The sequence below is a fragment of the Falco peregrinus genome, chromosome 7 (genome assembly GCF_023634155.1).
Source record: "Falco peregrinus isolate bFalPer1 chromosome 7, bFalPer1.pri, whole genome shotgun sequence".
In the NCBI taxonomy this organism is placed as follows: domain Eukaryota; kingdom Metazoa; phylum Chordata; class Aves; order Falconiformes; family Falconidae; genus Falco; species Falco peregrinus.
In genome coordinates this window covers 48,357,138-48,380,638 of record NC_073727.1, presented here as the reverse complement: position 1 = coordinate 48,380,638, position 23,501 = coordinate 48,357,138, and the positions used below count along the sequence as shown (strand labels likewise).

The 23,501-nt window shown below is 35.8% G+C and overlaps 1 protein-coding gene across 1 annotated transcript in view; it reads right to left on the bottom strand.

Annotated features, from left to right (window-relative positions):
• SHPRH (SNF2 histone linker PHD RING helicase) overlaps positions 1 to 23,501 on the bottom strand; it is a 65,181-nt gene that overhangs the window by 11,044 nt on the left and 30,636 nt on the right. The window contains exons 17-29 of the mRNA XM_055809688.1: positions 23,041 to 23,148; positions 21,952 to 22,094; positions 18,410 to 18,583; positions 18,019 to 18,081; positions 16,657 to 16,882; positions 13,982 to 14,125; positions 12,578 to 12,679; positions 11,698 to 11,769; positions 9,765 to 9,953; positions 4,355 to 4,447; positions 3,721 to 3,807; positions 3,148 to 3,326; positions 1,188 to 1,268 (exon numbers count right to left, since the gene is read on the bottom strand). Of these exons, the coding sequence (XP_055665663.1) occupies positions 1,188 to 1,268; positions 3,148 to 3,326; positions 3,721 to 3,807; positions 4,355 to 4,447; positions 9,765 to 9,953; positions 11,698 to 11,769; positions 12,578 to 12,679; positions 13,982 to 14,125; positions 16,657 to 16,882; positions 18,019 to 18,081; positions 18,410 to 18,583; positions 21,952 to 22,094; positions 23,041 to 23,148 (1,661 nt within the window). The remainder of the gene's footprint in view (positions 1 to 1,187; positions 1,269 to 3,147; positions 3,327 to 3,720; positions 3,808 to 4,354; positions 4,448 to 9,764; positions 9,954 to 11,697; positions 11,770 to 12,577; positions 12,680 to 13,981; positions 14,126 to 16,656; positions 16,883 to 18,018; positions 18,082 to 18,409; positions 18,584 to 21,951; positions 22,095 to 23,040; positions 23,149 to 23,501) is intronic.

Genomic DNA, 23,501 nt, shown 5'->3' with positions numbered 1-23,501 from the left:
GAAGTAACAAGCTGTACACATGGAAGAGACCACATGGTTCAGAGCCCAGTAACTGTTCAGCTTTGAAGCTCAGCAGAAAACGTATTTTCTGCCAGGGAAATTACACCGATCAGCTACTTCTCTTGCACATTCTGAGCAAGGTACAAAGTCCATCTACTGTCCCTACCAGTGGTCAACACCAAACGCTGCAGAGGCAGCAGAACGTGGGATAATCCGCTTTGCCCTCTTAACATTTCAGGAATTGGCTTCAGCTTCCAAGCGTAAAGTTTGATATTACTTTCAAAACAATAGCCTTCATTGGATCGTTCAGCCACTGTACATTTATCTGAATTTTATATGCAAAAGTAGTGCTACTTTACAGATATGGAAACTGATTAAATCCTTCTTTCAAACCTAAAGCTGAAATCTTTCATAACTACAGCCAAAGATATGCAAACTTTTAGTCTCATACTCTGTAACAGTCACAAAACTGGAAAAATAACTAATTGCCTTAAACTAAGGCCTCGTCCTTGATTTTATATGTGTATGCAATATAGCTAAAGAAGTACAAACAACCTCTTATACTTCCTGCATAAAGAACATAAGTATCACTTTTGTTCCACTCCCAGTCCGTTATTACTTGTAGATTTTGGTAAGATAAACAGTGAAAACAGCTTTCTGTGTCTGCTCACCAGACTGACTTATGAGCTAGCATCTGGACAACACTTGCACTGACTGCAAATCCAACCACTGTGACACAGCACTGACAGACTAGGTTTGCAGAATTTACAAATAATGACAGAAAGAATTAATGTCCTATATTAGAACTTGTAACATATGCTGTTACTCCAGTGGCAGACTTTGTATTACTCCATTAATTGCAATGCTTTCATACTAATGGAAATATGATTTATCTTTTCGGTTTGCCTAACACATGATTTATTAATCAATTGGGCTTTTATGAAATACAAAATGTAACCAAAATATTCTCCAGAGAATTAAAATACCTTAAGCTTCAAGTTACAAGAACGAGGTTAAAAGATCAATTTTTCAAGTCTTCAAACTTTTTTGTCAGTCAAAACAATTTGAAGAACAGTTGATGTTTATATTTAAGATACACATATCTAACTGTAATAAAAGTATGGTTGAGAACCACCTTTTCATTTTCCGTGCATTAATGATGTTTTAAAAAACAATTCAACACATACCTTCGATCTACAGTTTTCAGCATAGCCTGCATTCTCTCTTCTATTGTTGCTTTTATCAGGAACCTATGAACAATGGTAGACCTGAATGTGTTTTTTTTAAAAAAAAGCAAACAAAACCAGAAGTCAGCAGAAGTTATGCTGTTCCTGTCAAAGTTCAAGACTACATTTAAGTCTTATACTAATTATTTTAAGTGTTTAAAAAAAACCACCTCTGTATTAAGAAAAAAAAAAATCTTACAAGGCGATTAACAACTTTCATTGACATTTAAGGATACTTAGTGGGTCCCAGAGCACACACTTCCACTTGGCTGGATCACATACTAAATGAATATAAGCTGTATTAACTAAAATCCTAAAGCAGATGCTGGGCAAAGTTCTGCTTTCTGTGTCCCTGCTACAAACAAACAGCCTTCAAGAACCTAGATTGTTGTTTAAAGAAATGACTTTGGCCCACTGGCTATATACAATGTTTATACTGCACTGTCACAAGTCAGTCCAGGAGAGAGAGCTCAGTGTGATGGACAATTAAAGCTCAGTCCCAGAGTTTTAACAATGTTGTTCTTGAAGATGGCAAAATACTATACTTTTTTCTTTTAGAAGTCAGTAACTGTAGTCAGCAAACATGAAATCGTAAGCACTCATACATAACCCAAAACGTCAATAAACATAAAATGAGAGCTCCATTTACCAAATAAAATTTCAAAAGTGTCAGGCACAAGTGAAATGGAAAAGAGTCTGCTCCAAAGATAAAAATGGAAAGTCATTCCAGGCCCCCCAGTATAAACACTTCTCAAGATATGAACCCTCGAAAGTGCTTGGATGATTTTCAGATCTTATATTGAAACTTTGGTAGGTAATGTTACACACAGAAATGATGGGGGAATACTTTGTGGTTCACAAACAAAAGCCTACCAAAAAAAAAAAAAAAAGAGTAAGAACGCAGCGGGAATGGTAATAGTTGCACCAGTGAAACTAAACACAGTGTTCCCTTATGATCACTGTACTTGAACACAGCCCTTTTTCAAGTAAGCATTGCTGAAGTCTTAGTTCTTAAGTACAGCACACATTCTTGCTGGTTTTATTGTGAGGTTTTTGCCAGACCTTTTGTGCCAGCGTCATGTAAAATTATAATGGAGGCTGTTGCAATCAATCTTTCCCATGCCTGCAGTTAATTCAAAATCTTTACCAACACTCCCAAATACACACCTGTTCAAAAACATTCTTTCACACACATGCTCATTCATGTCCTCTTGCTTTGTATCCATTTCCAGAACACAAAATGCACAGTTATTCTAGAATATTATTATTCCAGAATTGATTCCAGCTATTTTTCTTGTTCATGTACAGGGATTTTAAATTACTTTTTCAAATGACATAAAACCTAAGGTAAAACATATACATCTTATCTGTTCAGGATAAACATTCCAAAACCTTTGTTAAGTGAAAACCCAACAACTTATGCAGCTTCTAATCTGGAAGTGGGAATGACCAGCTAGAAGGAACCTCTCAATGACACTAGGAAGGACCATGCCTGAACTTGTGACATAAATGGCAAGTTGCTCAGACCTGCAAATCGAAGACATTCTGGACATGCTTACAAGCAGAACCTTGAAGTTAAAAAACAAGGTATCAATGGCACATATAAAATAGGGCAGAAGCTGAACAAGTCTTTTCAGGACTTTGGACTCAAGAGTCTACTACTCTTCCTAACTGCAATTTGCTTCTGCATCTTACTCTCATAACACAAAAGAATTCCTTAAAATACACATTGTGTATTTTCAGCAAACTTTTTTTTTAAAAAAAAAATCTTTCTGTCTCTTATCATCTTTAAAAATAGGATTCCTGTGAAAACACTCATCTCCAAAACTGAGAAGTTCAGTGAACTAGATTTATTCTTATTGCAGTATGCAGTTCTACTCTGGACCATATCTAAACCAGTTAACGCAATTTTAATTCTTACTTTGTTTGACCAATACGATGTACTCTGCCAATAGCCTGTAGCTCATGTGCAGGATTCAGAATGGGTTCCACAAGCAGAACGTGAGTTGCCTCGATGATGTTTAGTCCATTGGAACCCGTGTGAAGAGGCAGCAACAAAATGTTGATGTTGGGATCATATTTAAATGCAGAGAGATTTTCCTAAAAGGCAAACATCACGGCAGCATGACAAAAGTTCCTCAATGAAGCGTGTGGAGAACATCTCTGTATTTTCAAGAAATTATAGCAGCTACTATGGGCCCCAGAGTGACAATCCTGCATCCTGGCTGATCAGTGTGCCTCATCCTTAACATCCATGCCAACACTTCCTTTTCAAATGTGAATGAACTGTTTATCTCTGAAGGGTTTAAATTGTGGCTTTTTGTGATTACAATTCTCAGAATTAAGGAGTTCAGAGATCAAAGCTTCTGCTGAACAAATTTGCTGACCTTTCAGTTTCTCAAATGAAGCAATGAATTGAAAGGATCATATTAACTTCTATGAACTGTAATTTTCCCCACTGAAAATACTTTTAAGAAAAATATTCTTTGTGTACCTGAAATTTACTGATTCCATTGATCTGAGAAAAAATCATGTTGTTGTCATATAAAGCTTTTGAAATTATGTCCAACACATCTTGCCACTGTAAAAAACAAACAAAACAAAAGCACACAACACAGTAAAAGTAACTCAACATTACAAACAACAACTAAAACATACAATTAACTTCCCTAAAAAACAGTAGATAGAAACTACTTTCAAAATACTGGCATTTGCAATTTAAAAACAGGGGGGGGGAAATGAGAAAGAAAAAAGAGACTAATGTGCCAGGAACTGAACCTACCATAAAACTAAATAAGAAATGCAATTAAAAAGATAACCTTGAATAAAATAATTTGGCAGCCATCACAAAACCAGTTTTACAATATATCAAAAATATCTGAAGAAAAATATCTAGAATTTCTAATGCTCCCATATAAATCTGTTTGCCCTTTGAAGAAACAAGCTTTTACATCTGTTGACTACAATCATTGTTCATGTCCCAGTTACATGAATTGCCCTACAAATTCTCAAAACAATCAAGTGGCTGTACAGAGTGATTCAACATTTTTGTAGCTAAACTAAAGCCTGAAAATATTATGACCGTTTTAAACACACACAAAGACAAAACAGAAAATGGTGATTAATACCGTTGAGAAAACTAAGGATTTAGCCCCTGGATCCTTAAATTGAATTCTCTTCAGCGTTCGGACCACAGCTTCCACTTTTGTGGAATGACTTCCCTTTGAAAAGTCAAGGAAGAGCATTAGTAAAGTAGGATATTAAACAACTCCTTCCACATTCATTGCTTTATTAAATAAAATTATATTAGGACTCTTGCACTGTCTTACAGAAATTTGAAAAATAAGCAACCTGGAGGAAGGGCAGGTTAAGTAGCACTGAACTGCTTTTATGTCTCCCTTATAATGCACTGCTGTAGGATCAGCAGTGTATTACAGCATGTACAGTACACGGAAAAATGAAGCGCCACACAGATACACCTATCTAGTTCTGCATGAGGCAGAGTGGGTAGCCCAAGCAGTGCAGCTGCACCAAACATAGCAGTTAAGCCCCCGGAGGTTTGACTTAGTGGTACAATCTTTACAGAATCTTCCAAACGCACTTTTAAGTTTCCCTTCCTTCACATCTCTTGAAAACCGGCAATGAAAAAACACTTACCTGAATGCTCTTTCTGTTGCTTTTGTTTCTCACTCTGGCAACACCAAACTTATACTCAGTACTATGATGCTTGTTAATTATTTTTAAAATAATAAGAAACTGGTTAATAAAATTAATTATTGAAGGATTGCACGCTGCAATGAAAACATCTTCATATTCTGCATTCAGAAGTATTTCAGTGCTTAATGAATCCAATACTACATTCTACTTCTTGTCCACTTTGATTTCTGTACTCTTTTCCCCTTAAGTTGGGAAGATGATTTCAAGAAACAGTTCTTTAGTTTCTCCCTCTATTTCCTCCAGTATGTACTTTGTATCACAGTAATTTTACCTAATGTGGCTTTTTTAAGAAGCCCTTATTTAATTCCTACTAGCTCTTACATGCATAGTCATTTCAAGCCATGCTAGATTCAGCTGGACAAATATTATTTTATTTCTGTCTGCACCTGTCCTCTGAACATTGAATTAACTATGTTGGCTTCCTACAATGACAGATCAAATTTACTGAAGTTATGCTGCCTGCAGAACTGGCAGGGAAGGATGTCAGCAGTCTAGGCACAAGTTGGGAACCGATGCTGGGCTACTTGATCATTCATACATTATGCAGCTAAATGAACGCTCCAGAAATACATGTAAAAGACTTTCTGCGCACTGTTACCAGAGGCTGCAATAAGCAGTACCATTTTATTTCCCAGGGTCTTCCATACCGATTCCAACTCTGTCACAGACACAAACCCGCTTTTTTCCACGTCACCTCTGTTGCACCTGGTAGACATTAACACTGTTTCCAAAAGTCAGATAGACAATGAACAATTGGTATGTCAGTAGGTGTTATGATCTGCAAGGATGAATGACACATTTGCAGCCCTATGGCAGCTGCCTGCCAATCATAATCACCTGCAGTTAGAAGATCTGAAACTAACTTTTTTCTTATATATTCCTAATATTCCTATATATTCCAGGGTCATTTATGTGCTTTTCTGATACAATTCATCTTTGATTCAATGATGAAAATTCTAGCTAATCTGCTCTGTCTTTTCCTCAGAGACATTTTTTGGACCTTACCATAGGTCCTATTTTTTCCTACTGTAAGAGATAGCAGCTTTAGCCACTGTTGTTGATTATTCCACCCTCCAGACTTCCTGTGACTCAGGTGTTACAAATGGAACTTTGTACAAGATTGGTCAGAGGAACTCTGGCAAAGAACAGCACAACAATCAAAGTGGTTACAGTCTTTTTGCTCTATTTTTAAAAATAAGATAACCAAGTGTGAAAAGTTATCCACCTCTCTGCTTACATTATAGTAGACAAACTACATATAGGCTTGTCATTGAACTAACAAATGACTAAAGTTTTCATTCACAGCACACAAAATTCAGTTTTGTTCTCAATATTTAGGAAGAGGTGAAACTGACAGAAATACCCTTGCTATTATGAGTTATTTGTTTTCAGTGCATCTTAAAAAAAATGTTACCCCACTCATTACCCATTCAACCCGAGTTTGCCATTTTGTTGAATATCCAGATAAGTATTTATAAACTGATTAGCTAGTTGTAATTAATTATGGAGCAGGACACATTAGAATCAAAACTACCCTCTAACAAACAATTTCTGTCTCAGGTGACAGGCTGGCAATACCCACTGCGATACTGACCACAGTGGAAGCTTTTACGGAACCAGAACAGGCAAGGATGCCAGTAATCTCTTAGAATAAAATGCTGCCATTTACAGCACTCATTTTGCATCTAAGACATTAACTTAAGATAGCTAGTCCTGGTACAATGAAAAGCAAGATGTATACAACACAACAGAAGAAAATAAAGAGACCAGAGGTCTGAGAAAGTTCAGGTAAAAATGTAAATGCTGAATAAATCACACAATTTTCATATTATATGCTGTAAGATACTGATCTTAACCTCAGTATTCTATAGAAACCATAGTAAGTTAGTAATTCTTTGTTAACAGTCCTTAAAGGAATACGAGGTAGAAATTTTTAACAATGCTAAAATGCTGGTTGTTTCGATAGTACATACAGTGAAGCTACAGTATGAACTGTTAATTTTTCATGAATGTTTCATTAATGTTCTCCATGAATGAAGACTTTTCATGAACGGGGCCTTGCTCAAGACACCATGCAAATTCACAGAATTCGTGTTTTTGCTTTGCCCAAAGTGTTGATGAAGAAATACTACAAGAAAACACTACAACTCTTTGCAAAGGACAGTAAATGACATTATCCTTCTGTGTTTTATTTATGAAATTTAGTTGCTCAATGTAATCTATTAAAAATATTTGAATTTTTCTTGTTAGAAATAGGGTGGTATCTCTAAACACTGAGGAAATAATCTGTTAAAACACATATATAGCAAGGTCCTAAGAACTAGCACTTCAAATACACGGTGTATTTACTCCCCCTGGCGCCACATGCTGTCAACTACTTCAAATCTAATGATTTGAGCTCAAAATGGAATTCCAGTTGTTCAGGGAGGCTGACATGAACTACTGTGAACGTGGTAGCACTGACTTCAGTACAAGACAGCAACCCTAGTATACCCGCAAGGTTGACGGAGACTTGCACAGATACCACAGAAGTCTTTGTCAGCACATTGTGTTATTACTTTTAACTATACTAATCAAACTATGATTGGTATGTCCAGCTATATTATAATCATAGTTTAATTAAAGATAGCAGGATCATCTAAATAAAAATATTATAAGTATTCTTTTTTTCATGTTTGCATTTTATTCCAGAATCCTCTGGTTTTTTCCACAACTGTAATAACCAGTTTTTTGGTTTAACACTATTCTATAACAGATTTCTGCAAAGCAAAAAATGTACCTATGCGCCACATATATGTCAGTATTACTAAAGACTCATGGAGATGCTGTCTCTTCCTCCACCCCTGCCTTCAGCCCAAGGAAAACCCTCTGTTACTAAGAAAAGTAGATAAAACAGTGCAATCAGAACCAATCTCCTACATATTTCTGTCTAGAGGTTCATTAACGTTTGTCATTAAGGCAGCATACAAATTACAAATAAAGTTTCCCCCACAGACTTGAACTTTAAGATCTCTTTTGTAGTAAAGTCAAGCTACAGTATTTTTTTAAGTAGGAGACATACTTTATGTGTATGGCTATTTTAATAAGACTTGAAGAAAATTGATTACCTTTGAAACTCAGACTCTCTGCCAAGCTGTTTGAAATGATCTAATGGGTTGCTAAATTAAGGGATAAGTAAGACAGTACAATGAAAAGACCTTGTCTCCTCAGAAAGTTAGGCTAAAAGGAATAAACAGAAAGTTACTGCAGAGAACAGCTACCAGTCTTCAACAGAGCTGTACTTTGTTAGCGGAAAGCCATGAGAAACAAACTGCTCAGATAGGGAGCTATTTTAAGACTAAAATTCAGTCTTTAATCGACAGTCAACTTTTCAGTAGGTATATGTATCAAGTCAGTGAAGTTTTAGCCAAATACCGACAAGTTTAAAACACAGAGATAGGCAAGAAGCACGAATAGTTTTCCCAAGGTTTTCCTTCTGATTTTTCAAACAAAACCAAAAAAACCCAGAAAGAATACTTGCAGAGTATCCAGCTACATCGAGTCAACACTCATCCAGAATACAGAGAAAAAGCTTACAGCACACTACTAGATGGAAAGAATTGGGGGTGATCTTGAAGAAAGAGGCCTCACAACCATGTTATGGATGACACTTGTGAGGAAAAGAGAATGTCCCTAACACCACACCAGAGAAACCCTTCTCCAAAGAACAAATTCATGGTCAACGGGTTCCAATGGAAAGCATTATTTTTGAGAAATAGTATTTTACAGGATTAACATTTTTCTATTTTCTTCACTATTATTTGATTTATTACTGAATAAACTTTGGGACAAGTTACTGGATATACTCAATAAAATCTGTCCACTAATTTGTTATTGGCCAAGTTAGATGGAGAAAGCATAGAAATAAACTCCCTTCAGGTTTTTCGTTCACCTCTACTAAAAAAGCAGTCAGTTTCTTTCCTCCTAATTATGGTTCCTACAGCAGACAATATTACCATAGATATGCAAAATTCAAAACAACTACTCTGCTTCTCAGGTAGCTCAAGAAACATTCCAGATAATGAATCTTAAGTTGAGAGTCAGGATTCATGTTCTCTGGCTCACAATGAAGATTTAATTTGAAATATTTACATCATCCTAACAGCCTCATAGTACAGACAGCTTTCTCAAACTAATCATTTCAAGCAAACACATCACAACTATGCCTCATCTCTCCTTGGCTACAAAAAGCCAAAACCACCATAAGAAAAAAAAAAACCCAACCCTGATCACCTGGATACAAACAGCAATTTATTCTACCCGGTGCCAAATGCTTAAAAAAATACCCCAAACATAACCAAAGCTCAGCAAAAGCTGTCCCTCCCCGCCACACCTTAAGACAGCATTACTTTAACAGATGTGTAATTTCCTTTCCTCAGGCACATTTAAAGAGTAGGTGTTAAAAAGATACCCTCTTTCACACTGTTTACTTTCATGTTTTGTTTCCAAAAGCCTTAAATGTTGTGAAAAGGGTAAGTTAGAAAAAAACCACCTGAACCAAAAAAAAACAAAAAAAACCCAAGAAATCTTTTACTTGACAGGAAAATGTGCAACCTTCCTTGGGGAAGAATCCAAAAACATTGATTACATTATAAGAAAAGCCTATATACATCTCATCCAATTCAAAAGGAAAAGAACTATACCCATTATAAACAAAAAAAAAAGTGAACCTACTTATAAGAACTGGGTAGATTCATCTACATAGATGCAGCGTGCAACAAAACACAACAAATACACACTGCTGAAAAAGTTTGGGCCACAAAGCTCATATAAACAACATACCTTTACAGGAATATCATCCTCCTGATTTGCAGATTCTGCAGTGAAGACGTAAGATATTTCTTTATGAGATGTTGTCTGCCTGCAAATGGCACATTTAATTGAGCTCCGGCGGGTGCCAACGCTGTACTGTTCTATGATGATAGCTATACACTCATTACAAAAACAATGTCCGCATGTCAGCACTGCCCACTATGCAGGGAATTAAGAAAAACAACACAACACAGTATCAGTTTTAGATCAATGCAAAAGGAAAACAGTGTACTAATACGTGATAATTTAGATTTTCATAGAAACATTATTTTTATGAAACTCAGATTAAAACTGAAGAATTTTTAAATTTTTAGCATTCCAACTGCTAAAAAGCCTGGATTTCAACGTTTTCCAGCACAGAAAGATTCACAATCCACAGAAGTTCTCTGCATTTATTGTTCTTTTTTGCATTTCCCTAGTCCTAAACTTCAGGAAAAACATTAAAGTCTTACATTTCTATGAATCATGATTCTTAATGCATAGGTTAAGTAAACAGGTTAAGTATTTACACCATTTTTAAAAAAATTACAAACCTGTTTATATTAGCCTTCTTTAAAAGTCTTTATCTATACATTCATAACAGATCACTCTTTATTAAAAAATCATAAACAAACTGCTTTAACTTTTATCAATTGTTACGTCCTAGATAACATCTTGGGAATTTAGAAGATTTTGAATAGAGAGGCTTAACTTTTTTTGATAGAATGCATTAGAAACAGAAGTTTACATTGAAGAAGCTGTTCTTTTGCAGGCATAGAATATCTATGTGTCAGCTGTGACCTTCCGTAACAGAGAAGTAATTTGTAAACCAGTGTTTTTGCACCTAGAAATAGTGTCTTTCTCTGTACTAGTCTGTTCTATAGGCCAACCTAAAAGGAAAAAAAATAGTTTTCATGGGTCCAAGTAGCAAAGGAAACTGACTACATGACTATCAATTTGAAGATATTTTAGGCTTTGTAAGGTTCTTTCAATCAAAATGGGATGTAAAGCACTTGAAAATTTCCTTGCAACATGACTGCTACTACCATCCAAAGTGGCAGTCTCAGCCAAAGTTAAAGAAAAGATTATTTTTCCTTTCAGTAAGCTCCTCCAACTCAGAGATGAAACAGTGCAAACAACTGTTTTCTGTAAAAACCCTTGGAAGAGGAATGCAGAGAGAATTTTGCAAACATTGCAGGACACCGGTTCGTGCTTATACATGTCTATAAAGCTAACAGAAGCTAAACAACCTTAAAATAGCTATCCTAAAAAAAGAGACAATTCAGTTTGACTATATAGGAGTCTGCTCATGCTTTTACCTAATGCATGTAAAGGATAAACTATGGCTTTGTACTTTATGATACAGATCAGTTCTGATTAAATCTCATTTAAATTTCAGCTCCTGTAGTTCAGCAGCTAAGTGGTGGGGAAAAAAATCCAGATTGCCAGTCTTTATTCTACTGGGCTTTAGTACTGTTTAAGTAGCTGATAGCTATTTCTTTAAAAGTCTAGAAGAAAAAACATACTATCAATGAGAGCTGTTACAGTAAAATACAACAGTATACTACAGAAGCTTACCTATTTCTTCAATCTGTTAGCTTATAAATGACAAAGATTTTTTTCTGACAGAAGTATGAAAGCAAAACTTCGAAGTTTTAAAACAAGCAGCAATACACATTTTTGGAATATTTTTGTTGGAACACTTAAGCACTGATGTCAACAGCCGAAGGCAGAAGAGGCGCCTGCATCTGAGCAAGATGTTATTTCAGGGGAGCGGCTGCCTGGTGCACTACAGGAAAGGGCCTATTTCCCCTGTTTCAATACAATGTTCATTGAAAATCAGATGCTGAAAAAAACCGACACACAACTGACTCAGATCTAGGTAGACACTGTAAGAACAAAACCTGCTGGCTAAGTATCTTACCTGTTTTCCCAGCTGACGTGCACAGATTGGACACGGCTCTGGGTTAACTCCCCCAGTAGTTTTATCCTGAGACTGCAAAGTAGAAAAAAAATACAAACTTGGTGTTTCAACAAATAAAAAGTTCTTCTATATTTAAGACATGCTTCTAGAAAAAATGAACAATGAAGTCCTTAAAAAAACCTGTATGAGCAAAGTAAAGATCATTCGTGAATAATTAAGTCTTTGAGAAGTTAAAAAAATATGTCATTTTTGGTAAATAAAAGGAGCACTGTTCATACTGCAGTCCTTCAGATAGTATCTGAATTTCTACTCGAACTTTGAAAAATCCAAGTAAAATCGTGGTTCAAACAAGAAACTCCTCACTAGCTTCACACTGTTGTAAAAACAGGTTAATATACCTCATCATGCTTAACTATGCTTATTTAGGCATAATTGTACTTACTGGTACAGTATGATTAAAATAATGTATAATACATAGGTTTTGACTGTTTTGGTTTGTTGGTTTCTTTACACTTATTTAACCTACAGATCTCTTTGACTTTGTTTAAGAAGATAAGCTCTTCATAAAATATCAAGGGTACATGGAGAGGTACGTAATTTTACAAGACTTCTACTAAATATGGTCCAGTTAGTTTTAATTAAATTTTTAACCATCTAAAACTAGTTCATAGTTTTGTAACTGTGTAATGAAGCAAACAGGCAAAATACAACTATTCAGCAACACAAAGAATGACACATGGAATTTTAATATGTAATGAATTTTTACAGAAAATATATTTTCTTTAAAATGTAAGTTGTCAATAAAAATAATGGCAGGTTTCTTCCACTAGGTAAACAGAGTACATCAGTTCGGTAAAGACCAAGGAACCGTAAACCTTACTTTCTCCAGATTGGTGAGATACAGAAGTTGTCCTAGTTTCTTTTGAAGCTGTGATTTGGCAACTGCCTTGTCATTCAAAAGTTTCACTCGATTTTGCTCTACCTAAGGAAACGGTATTAAACAAATTAATAAAAAGAAAAAAAAAGTGAAGTTTTACAATAAGGATTACATTAACGTTTTTGGCAAAATTCAACGGAATAATTTATGGGGGACAGACAGAAGAACAGCTCATGCCGTAAATTTAAGACACACTTCTCACCAAGCAAATTACTATTCCTTTCCTGTACCCAGTATGAACACAGTACTGTGAACAGGTTAAGACCCAGGAAGTATATAAACTTGGTCTTTATTGTTTTATTTGCATTATTGGTTCTTTACAGAGAAAAAAAATTAAAATAGCATTTTTTAAAAACTTTCTTTCAAATTTAGTTCAATTTATCATCTATCTTCTTACAGCCAAATAGATCCTAGATTCTACTGCTGGTTTCAAAAACAATGTGTAAGAAACAATTATTTTTTTTATACTTCTTAGAAGCCCTTAATTTTCATGTAACCTATACAAAGACAAAAACATCAAGCTGACACCTTTTAAATTAACTACAGTTGGTAGTGGTACAGTTGTTAATACTACAGAAGAGGCAAGCACCCGAAGGATGAAGGATAAAGTAATGAGTGTTTCTTTTATGTTTAAAAATTCATACACAGATCTTAGACTTTGTTAAACATTTGTTAAGGACAGTGCTCCATTTTAAAAATTGCTTTAATACACAGACAAAATTGACTGTTTCCCTACAGAAAGAAAAAAAACCACTTTTATCTAACACTGAATCTCACTGAAAAAAAGCACAAAATGTTCTACTGAAAACATATTTCTATTGGTGGGGAGGAAAAAAAAACCAAAACCAAAACTGAGGTTAAATCAACCCAGCATTTTCTCTGTGTTCATGAACAGAAAGTCTCAGACCTGGTTCAGGAAATCCAAGATACTGGAAAAAAATAGTAATTGTATTTTAGGTTTTCACGGCTCGTTTTTAGGTCCTTATGGAAAGTAGCAATATAGGTGAGAAAACAGATCAACTTAATTTTCCACCAGCTTGGGAAAACTGGGCAATTGCAGAGAAAGGTCCCAGAGCCATTCACCTGCTGCTGGAGGACAGCAATCTTTTGGAAGCATGCCACTCTTACAGTCAGAAGGCTGACAAAAATATCTCAAAATAAAAGTTACAGGCTCAAAAGGCCTACACTGAATGTAGAAACAGACAGGAACTCTACTCCACCAAGATGTTCTCAAATGGAAACGGGCATATTACAGACATTATACATAGATCTAGATACAGACTTTTTTTTGTAGAAGGTATAGGTTCTTTCAGAAAAAAACCATTTATTTCCAGCCAAGTACTTTACCTCATGTGGTTCTATGATGTGGAGAACTGGTGGATTTGGTTTTGGTTCATCAGGATGACGCACTCTCAGCCGTTCTGTAGCCATTGCCAGTTCATCAATGGCAGACACATGATCCCTAAGCACCATCCAATATTCATGAAGTAACTGTAAGAAAAGTCCAAATGAGTTGGTAGCAGAACTGAGCTGAGTTCCCTTTATATGATTCTGCCATACAATGTATAATGTGAAAATCTTTTTGGAGTAAGGGATAATATTTCTTTACAGTAATTCAGCCACAACAACAAATAATTATGAAGGAAAACAAACGATAAAGAGATCATCTTGCCTGCTGTCTTTCCCAGCCTCTCTTTATGAACAGCTATAAATAGCTGTCTCTCATTTCTTCTACAATTGCTTTAACTCATGCAATAAAAGGTCAGAAACAAAATGCTTTACAAGACTAAGCAAATGCTGAATAAAATAAGGAAAAGTGATTAATCAATTTTAAATAGCTAGCTATAATAGTACTAAGACTGCTTCTTAATGATGAAGTATGTTTTAAAGAAACGTTAACAGTTTGAGTGGTCTTGATAAAGGCACAGACAAGTACAAGGCGAAGATAACAGCAGATTCAATTCTCCCAAGAAAAATTCTTGCTTTCTACAAAACAGACAGATACAACTGGAAGTATACTATACATATAAAACAGACATTATTTTTAAATTACTAATAGTACAGTAAAATATTTCTTCCCTACTTTCCACTTTTTACATATTTTATAAAAAAAAATATCTCCAGTGATCTTACTGAAATCCTAAGACCTTTTGCAAATGCCAAAAATTACTATTTGTTGATTTCTGATTTTTGAATTGTAGAGATATTTCTAAACACTCAGCTGCTGGGGGGTGTGCTGGTTGAAAGTCTGGGGATTTTCTTTTAGCATAAGAAAGACTAATGATGCATTTGTTTGGAGCTATGCCTATATGAGAAACATAAAATTACTGTGTATTAAATCTGGCATTCAGGGTAAGGACAGTGAATAAGATGAAAGGAGCTTGCTTCCCCAAAATTAAGGAAACTAAACTAAAATTGCTTTTGCTAAAAAAAAAAAAAAAAACACCACAATTTTTTTTTTAGATTTAAAGGCTTATTTTAAAGAGTGTCATCCCTGTAGCTCAATGTAGATGAGAATAGTACAGACAATTGACTCAGTATTTCCAAGTCACAAAAGATGGAATCACAACAGCACTATTTTCATTCTCATTGGTATTTTAGCCCCAACTTTTGTTTCCTAAAGTAAAAGGACACGAAGAGACTGGGTTCCTTTCCTGCAGCAGAAAATCTCCAATACATAGTAATGCCTTGGTAACTAGTTATCTTATGTCCTCCTCCTTTTGTGAACTGCTACAAGCTGAGGATATAAAATAACAAAGCACAAGAAGAGCTAGCATTATTATTCTCCAATCACCATTTGGGTACCCTAAGTGAGTGACCTGACTTTGCTGACAGCAGCACAACTTTAAGGGTTTAATAACTTCAACTATCAGATAACTAAATACTGATCGAGATGTCATTTTGTTTAAAAAGGTTTTGCACTATGTTACACTGTAACCTGCTAAATTTTTTTTAAGGCAGCTCTGGATTAAGTCTCACTCTTAAGTAGCGCTACCAATTTGAGGAAAATAGGTGATCAGTAACCAAGTTTGCTGAAAAATAAAGACAGACAGAATTCCATTAGTCAATCTAAGACATATAAAGCAAATCACTCTAGAATATAGTCTCTTCTTCTATAGACAAAAGCTAATAACAAATGTTTAAATTCTTCAATAGCATACTTCTGCAAGAATTATCTTGCCTTTTTCAAAACCTCCTAGTTTTGAAAAAAATGAGTGACAATTTCCTAGACTCATGAAACAGAAAGCCTAGGAGAAAGATCACAAGGGCGATAACCCTTCAAGGAACAGGAATTTCCTCTGATGTCAGACCACAAAGAAACCCAACCCATACAGAAGAGTCAAACCTGGCACTAGTGTACCAAGTGTGTTCTACTGAAGCTGAGGTCCGTGTTAATGAGGAGAAGCATTCAAGAGAAAACACTTTTGATGGCACCTAAGCTGTAAGACAGGATGATACCCATGTGTGCAACAGGTATTCCCTCTTCTCCATCACCAGTATATATTCACTACAAGGAAACACACACACACACACACATGCATAAAGAAATTCACAGTATACTCCTGCAGTTCTCTGATCCAAACAGAAGACTAATTTCAGGTTGCATTGTGCAGTAAACAAGATCCAGGAAATAAAGCAATAATGAAAGGATGTCTGTAGCTAGCATAAGACTGAAAGTAAACTGAATTACAGAATGGACCAATGTTCTATTAGCTGAGTTTTGCTATATTCTGATTTAACTGAACAGATTAATACATTTAATTTTATCTGTATACTGTCTTAATAGATGCAATTACATTGCTTACTAACATGCTTAGTAGCCAGTATAGCTTTTAGAAACTCTTAAATCATATATAAACCATTTAAAATCAAATCTTGTAATAAGCACTGCAAATAAGCTTTGTGTAGGTAAACCCTAATTTCAGGAATACAGCTTAGATTTGTTCATGTTCAACCTAAATTTGTTTATATTACATTAAATGGACTACATGACTGTTCCATCACCATCGCATTTACTGTACCTTATATTCCTTTTTCCATGCTTCATACAGTTCCAGAAATATGCTGCCTTCTTCAGTTAGCTTGATATCCATTCGGTGAGCTTTGGCAAAGGAGAGAAGAGCTTTCAAGGCACGTTCAGTTTCACTGGTCGCCCACAGACCTCTACTTGTGGTGGGCAAACGGTCATCAACGAGCCCTTCTTCATCTTCTATCATCTCCTCAAATATTGCCATTTGGCCTTTAACACTTAAAAACAAACCCAATACAATACTTATCACTGGTTTTGTACTTCCACATCCATTTCTACTTATTCACCTTCTAATATTTGGTTAAAGGATAATGCAAACCCAACAAATACAAACAGCTGTTTTCTTACTCAATATCCCAAAAGCTTGCTTCAAACACAGTGCCCTCAGTACCAGCAATGAAATCACTGTACAGGCCATTTTGTCAGCTCAAAATCATCTATAGCTATTAATAAAGGCTTACACATCTTAATTATCTTTCAGTAGTTATTAATGATTAATGTCACATTCATTTAAAAAAATGCAATATTGACTTTTTAAAGCAGCAAGAGTTGCAGTTAAACTCTAATGCAAAATTTGCTGTGTATTGCACTATTTAAAAACACTACAGCTTCCCAGTTCACTCCTTGACAAATAATATTAATTCAGAAACACACTAACATTTCCTAATGATTCCAGCATCATTATGTAACAGAGATCCCACTAGTAAAGACTTTTCAAAATGTATTCTCAGCGACCTCAAGATTTTTCAATCTAATTTTGACATTGTGAGGGACATGAGAGATAAAACTCAAAGAGAAAGCATGAAGAGGGCTGTAATCTATGCCTCTCAGTAATGTCCACTATGCATACTTCTCTCACACCATGTGCTGATGCAACCCTTCTTTCAGCTCACAGCTGCCTTCGTGTCTGAAATCTCCTGTCACATTACAGCTTTAGTTAAATTCTGTTACTATTATACAGAATTAAAACAATAAATCTATGAATGAGTATGGTATAATACCACTTGCAATTGGACTGAAAATAAATATTTGCACAAACAGGAATATGCGTTTAATTAGGATACTTGTATTTATACACACTTTCTGAACACTTAAACACTTCATTTCAAATGTATGGTTATATTACAGGAGCTTGAGAAAAAGTGGCATGTATTCATTCCTTGTGCACAACTTCTCCAGATGAAATTTACATAAAAAATTAAACTTGAGTAGTAAAATTGCCATCAAGGCCACTAGCAAGAAGTTGCTGTAATTTGTGCATAAAGTTATTTCAGAAAACTTAAAGGAGAAAATACAAAAGAGTCCAACTTTCACTTTTTTTTATAGTGAGAAGTTTATAAAGCTATGAACTTACGTATGAGAAAAGAGCTTCGACTCATATTCTGTGAACAACTCATCAGCCTTACAAAAGACACAGCTGCAATACAGAAGATTGAAATTCCAAGTGTTTGCTTCATCAGAAATCAAAGTAATTCCTGCAATTCCCTATTCCAATATATAAAACCACAAAAAGTCCTTAAAAAAAGAACAATTTAACAGTCCTATGTATACTTGATACAGTAATGACAGGAAAAGATTTTGTAAGAATAAAACCAAATTAAGGTCGTGATTCTAACAAATAGATCTGCAATATCTGTGTGCGTACAAATCCTGAATACAGAATAAAGACTTTAATCTCTTATTTAAAATGAAAGAAAAATTTAATGAAACACTTCTAAAGTGTATTTTCCATTTTCAAGACATACTTGTTAAGTGGAAGTCTAACAGGTCGCAAATGGCAGATAGTGGCAGCCTCAATAACCTGCTTAGAGGGAGGGCCTTCTAAGTTTTTCACTGCTTCTCTTACAATCTTCTGGAACTTCTTCACTTCTTCCAACTGGGTTGTGAGCAGGTATTGAAGGCCTCTGCAATCACGGAATCTGATTTAAAGAAAAAGGGAACTAATTGCACACCGAGACACCAAATTCAAACTTAATTCAGTATTTTGAAGTATAAGAGAAATAGCAATCCAGGACAACATACAAAGATCATATAATAAGTAAATGCTTATTACTGCTACGTGTAATGCTGTTAGAAATCATACCATCGTGTCCCCTGAGATGATGCCTGATATTTCTAGAACAGAAAGACACTTTCCATGACTTGAGAGATGCAGCTGAATATTAGCAGGCAACACCAACCTGCAACATTCTGGTCCACAATGCAAATCTACTAAAGGTAAACAACTCCATATACTTAGTTTTATTTGCATCTGTTGGCCAACAAACTGATTTTCAGTGCACCTGTGCCATTCACAGCAGACACGTGCACCCATCACAAAATTACACTGCATTTTGCAAGTTAGCTTTCAAAGTTAAAATTACTAAATGGACGTAACACTGAACTATTTTCCTAAAACTCAGCTGTCTTGTCTTGATTGGAGTGGGAACATGAACACCAATTAAACACCTCCTGTATTGTTGTGTTCTTCTTGTGAGCAGAGGTCTCTTGCTGAGAATGCACCGGTTATGCAAGGTCTGGCATCCATGGACAGGACAGTGCATTACAAGACTATGGTTCTACCCCATATGGAAAGTTTGATCCAAAACATCCCTTTTATAAAGTGTGGAGAGAAAAGCACAGGTTTAACACCACTAGGAAAGTCTGGCATTTAAGATGACCTACTTAAGCAGTATATATTTTAAAATAAAATAGAGAAGTCTGCCTAACCAGGTAGCCTGAAAATACATGTAAATTGCAATCACAAGTCTGTTGTTAGTATCATCAGTTGTCAAATATTCCAGATTTATAAAAATCTCCCACACTACACCCTGGATTAACCATCTCTAATACTCAACCAGAGATTAGCACTCGTTACTTCCACCACTGACCAGTAGTACTTCACAAGACACTATTCTTTAAGGTTTTATTGCACATGCTAAGATGAATTAAAAAGAAAATAAGTTTTATCCCTATTTTATAAAGGTGATATGAGTCGCAGATAGCTCTTCCAAAGTTATATAACCTGTAAGCAGCAACAATTTAAAAACATACTTCCTAGTAAGAAAAAAAAAACCTCGAATTTTTTTCCCAGTATGACCCAGACAATCATATAGACAGACACACAGGCACATGAGCACAGTGTGAACACGCGAACAATCCTTTCCTCAAATTTATTTTAACCAGAATGAGATGCTATCACTCTTAAATAACACTTAACCATAAAACACTCATATCCAGACTCACAGACTGGTTGAGGCTGGAAGGGGACTCTGGAGGCTTCCTTGCTCAACCCCTTTCCTCAAGCAGGGTCACCTAGAGCTGGTTGCCTAGGACAATGCTCAGACAGCTTTTGAGCATCTTCAAGGATGGAGAGGAGCCTCCACCACATCTCTGGGTAGCCTGTGCCAGTGTTCAGTTACTCCCACAGTAAAAAAAGCATTTCCTGATCTTCAGAGGAACCTCCTGTGTTTCAGTTTGTGCCCACTGTCTCTTGTGCTGTCACTGAGCACCGCTAAAAAATAGCCTGGCTCCATCTTTTTGCACCTCACCTTTAGGTATTTATATATATTAAGGGGATCCCCCCTGAATTGCTGAACAGTCCCAAGTCTCTAAGCTTCTCATGTGAGAGATGCTCCAGCCTTTTCATCATGTTCTTGGCCCTTTGTTGGACACTCTCCAGTATGTCCATCTCTCTCATACTGGAGAGCCCAGAACTGGACAAAGAGTACTCCAGGTGTTGCCTCACCAGCACTGAGCAGACAGAAAAGATCACCTCCCTCAACCTGCTGGCAATATTTTGTCTAATGCAGTCCAGGATACCATTAGCCCTCCTTGCCACAAAAGGCACATAGATGGCTCTTGGTCAACTTGGTGTCCCACCAGAACCCCCAGGTTCCTTTTCCGCAAAGCTACTTTCCAGCTGGGTGTCCCAAATATCCACTTTGAACAGACAGAACGTCCTTCTTCCTTCTCACCATAATTCTGAGTTTTGAAGAAAGAAGAGGTAAAGTTTTGTATCTTTATTTAGATTATTCGACAGAATTATGTTAAGTACAAAAAGCAAATGAAGCTTACTTCCAGCAAGGGCAAGGAACTGTGCCACCTTTTGTGATCATGATAACGGAGTAGTCATAGTGGATGATGTATCTTCACATATTTAACTAACACCTGTGCAGTTTTAAGTATTTAAATTTACACACATATACACATTTTTATAACAACATTAGGTATTTATATACATATGTATATGCATGTACTTATATATTATATATATAAATAAAAATATGTATTTAACTAAAACAAGATTCAGAAAGATCGTATTTAAGAGCATAACGATTGTTCATGTAGCTGAGAAAACTGCCTGAAGTTAAACTGTGAGAGCATTCTCTGTCCTACGTCTCCCTTTTCTGTATGAACTTACAGAGCTGGAGCACAGGACATACAAAAAAAGGCTGGGAGAAAAGGGTTTATTCAGCCTTAAAATGAGATTGCTCATGGGAGACACTATTGCTTTCTACATCCACCTAACTGGAACGTACAGAGAAGACTGAGCCAAACTTTTCTCAGAGGTGTATGGTGAAAGGACAACAGAAAACAGACACAAGATGCAACACAGGAAATATTAACTAGATAGAAGGATTTTAATTATATTTTTTTCCCCCACCAATGGGTCAAATACCAAAAGAGGTTTCACATAGAAGCTATGAAATTTCCCTCCTTGGAGATATCCTAAACTTAGCAGGACAAATCTCCCTGTGCAACCTAACTGGGCTGAATCTCTGAGCTGGGAGTTGGTCTAGGTGACCTCCAGATATCACTTCCAATCCATTACTCTGTAATTCTACACAATAGCGGTAGTTTTGTCTCTAACATGAAACCAGACCAAAATTCTTCCCTTAGAAAAGAAGTGATGCTATTTTATGTTGTTACACGAGGACTTTCTCATATTGTCTACTTTCCATTTAAGCACTTCAGGTTTTTTTTAGAGGTTACTCAATTTTAATGCAGTAAGCTTTGAATCTTTCTTGCTCAGCAGTTGCGTGAGTACAGAAGACTGTAAAATCACAGTAGATAATAAAAAGGAACATTTAAAAGAATGCTAGTCTAGGAAAAACCTGTAATTCTCCTGCTTTTCTAAGTCTTTTATCTAGTTATGCTTTTTGGGGGACTGTTTTTGAAACTTAATTGCAGCCCAGATGCTCTGAAGCAAACGCCTGCTATTTAATTGCAATTGTTAGCACAAACTGGTAAGAGGACTTGAGCAGATTCAACTGTATTAATTAGCTTATTTTAGCTATTCTCTTACTTCTCTGCCATGGAGAGTTTATTAGTCTGCTGTTTGTAGTTGATGGTTATTTCATTTTGCACACGTTGAACAAGCTCCTCATCGATGGCATACTGTATTGCTGTCTGGATGACATCCAACCACCAAGGAGAACCTGAATGTATCTGTATGTAAAAACAGATTTCTCCATGATCATTCAACAAACAACCAATCTACTCATTGCAGCAAAGGCTTACAGTGCTCTTTAGGCCACACTCAGACTGGTAAATTCCATGGAAAGTGGAATATGAGAGTATGTTTAAAAAAATATTCCCTTTCCTGTTTAAGTGAATATGATTAAGGAATTTTCTACATACCCACCTACTTCCACACCTTCAAATTGCTGCAGTAGTTACATTCACTGAGGCCATCTACACAGAAGAGCCACACAGATACTGTAATCTCAAAGTTTCCTCTTTCTCTCTCTCTCAAAGAGATGAAAGGATCATTTAATCAGAGAAAGCAAGCTCTCTGTGAAATTAATGTGAAAGAAGATGCAGAAGTTTACTTCCTCATGTGCCATTTCCCCCTATTTCTTTATTATTTCTCCCCTATTGTGCAAATGACAAGCAGCATTTCAACTCAGGTGTTCATCAATTCATTAACGGTTTCCATCTTTCCATGAAACCTGAATTGTCATATTGACTAAACACAATTAAACCCAAAGCACAATGACTAAATGCATGTCGAAGAACAGTTCCTTTGAAAGTAACTGAAACGCCATCTGATACAACACAGGAATGTTCAAGGCCAAAACCTGTAACATTTACCTAAATTACAAGTGCAGCACAGTCAAAACAAAAATCAAGCATGATGTTAAACTACTTGAATCATCTCTCCATGTACTTCTGGTTTTAGTCATCTGTTCTTTGAGGACTGTGTGCCTCTATGCGGGGAACACAGAATATGTTTTGGAGCTGTGCGTGTGTGCACACACTGCCAAAGTCCCATTTAAAATAGGCCTTCAAAGAACTCAGATAATAAACAGCTGGAGTACTGGATAGCCAGATGAAACTAATATTTTTTTAAAAACCTCATAATTCAGACACTAAACATATAAGAGGTACTTGCCTTTCTCTGGAGCTCCCGAATGGTCTGAAGAACTGGTTGTAAGGCCTGATGGGCTTCTGCAACTTCCGCATTGGATTTACTCATATAATGCTGTCGGAGCTGTTCTGCCTGTATGGAAATAAGAGCTTAAATTATGCACAAATCATATCTATGAAGAATAACTGAAAATATAAAAACTTCCCAGTTACCATAAAATTTTAAAATCTTAAGCTTCCTACTTCTACCTTTCATTTATAAGTAGTATCTAGCATTTTTTTCCTCTAGAATCTAGCATTTATTAGCAAGCCCACAAAAGAATTTCAGAAGAGAAATGACTACAAAGATGCTAACTATGCAATTTTGCTTTTGGACAAGCTCAAACAACACAACAGGATACGCTGCGTTACAAAAATGAACTGGAATTTAATTCTTAATTCTTACTTCTCTGTAAATTAAAATACATTGTGTTGAACAGGCAAACA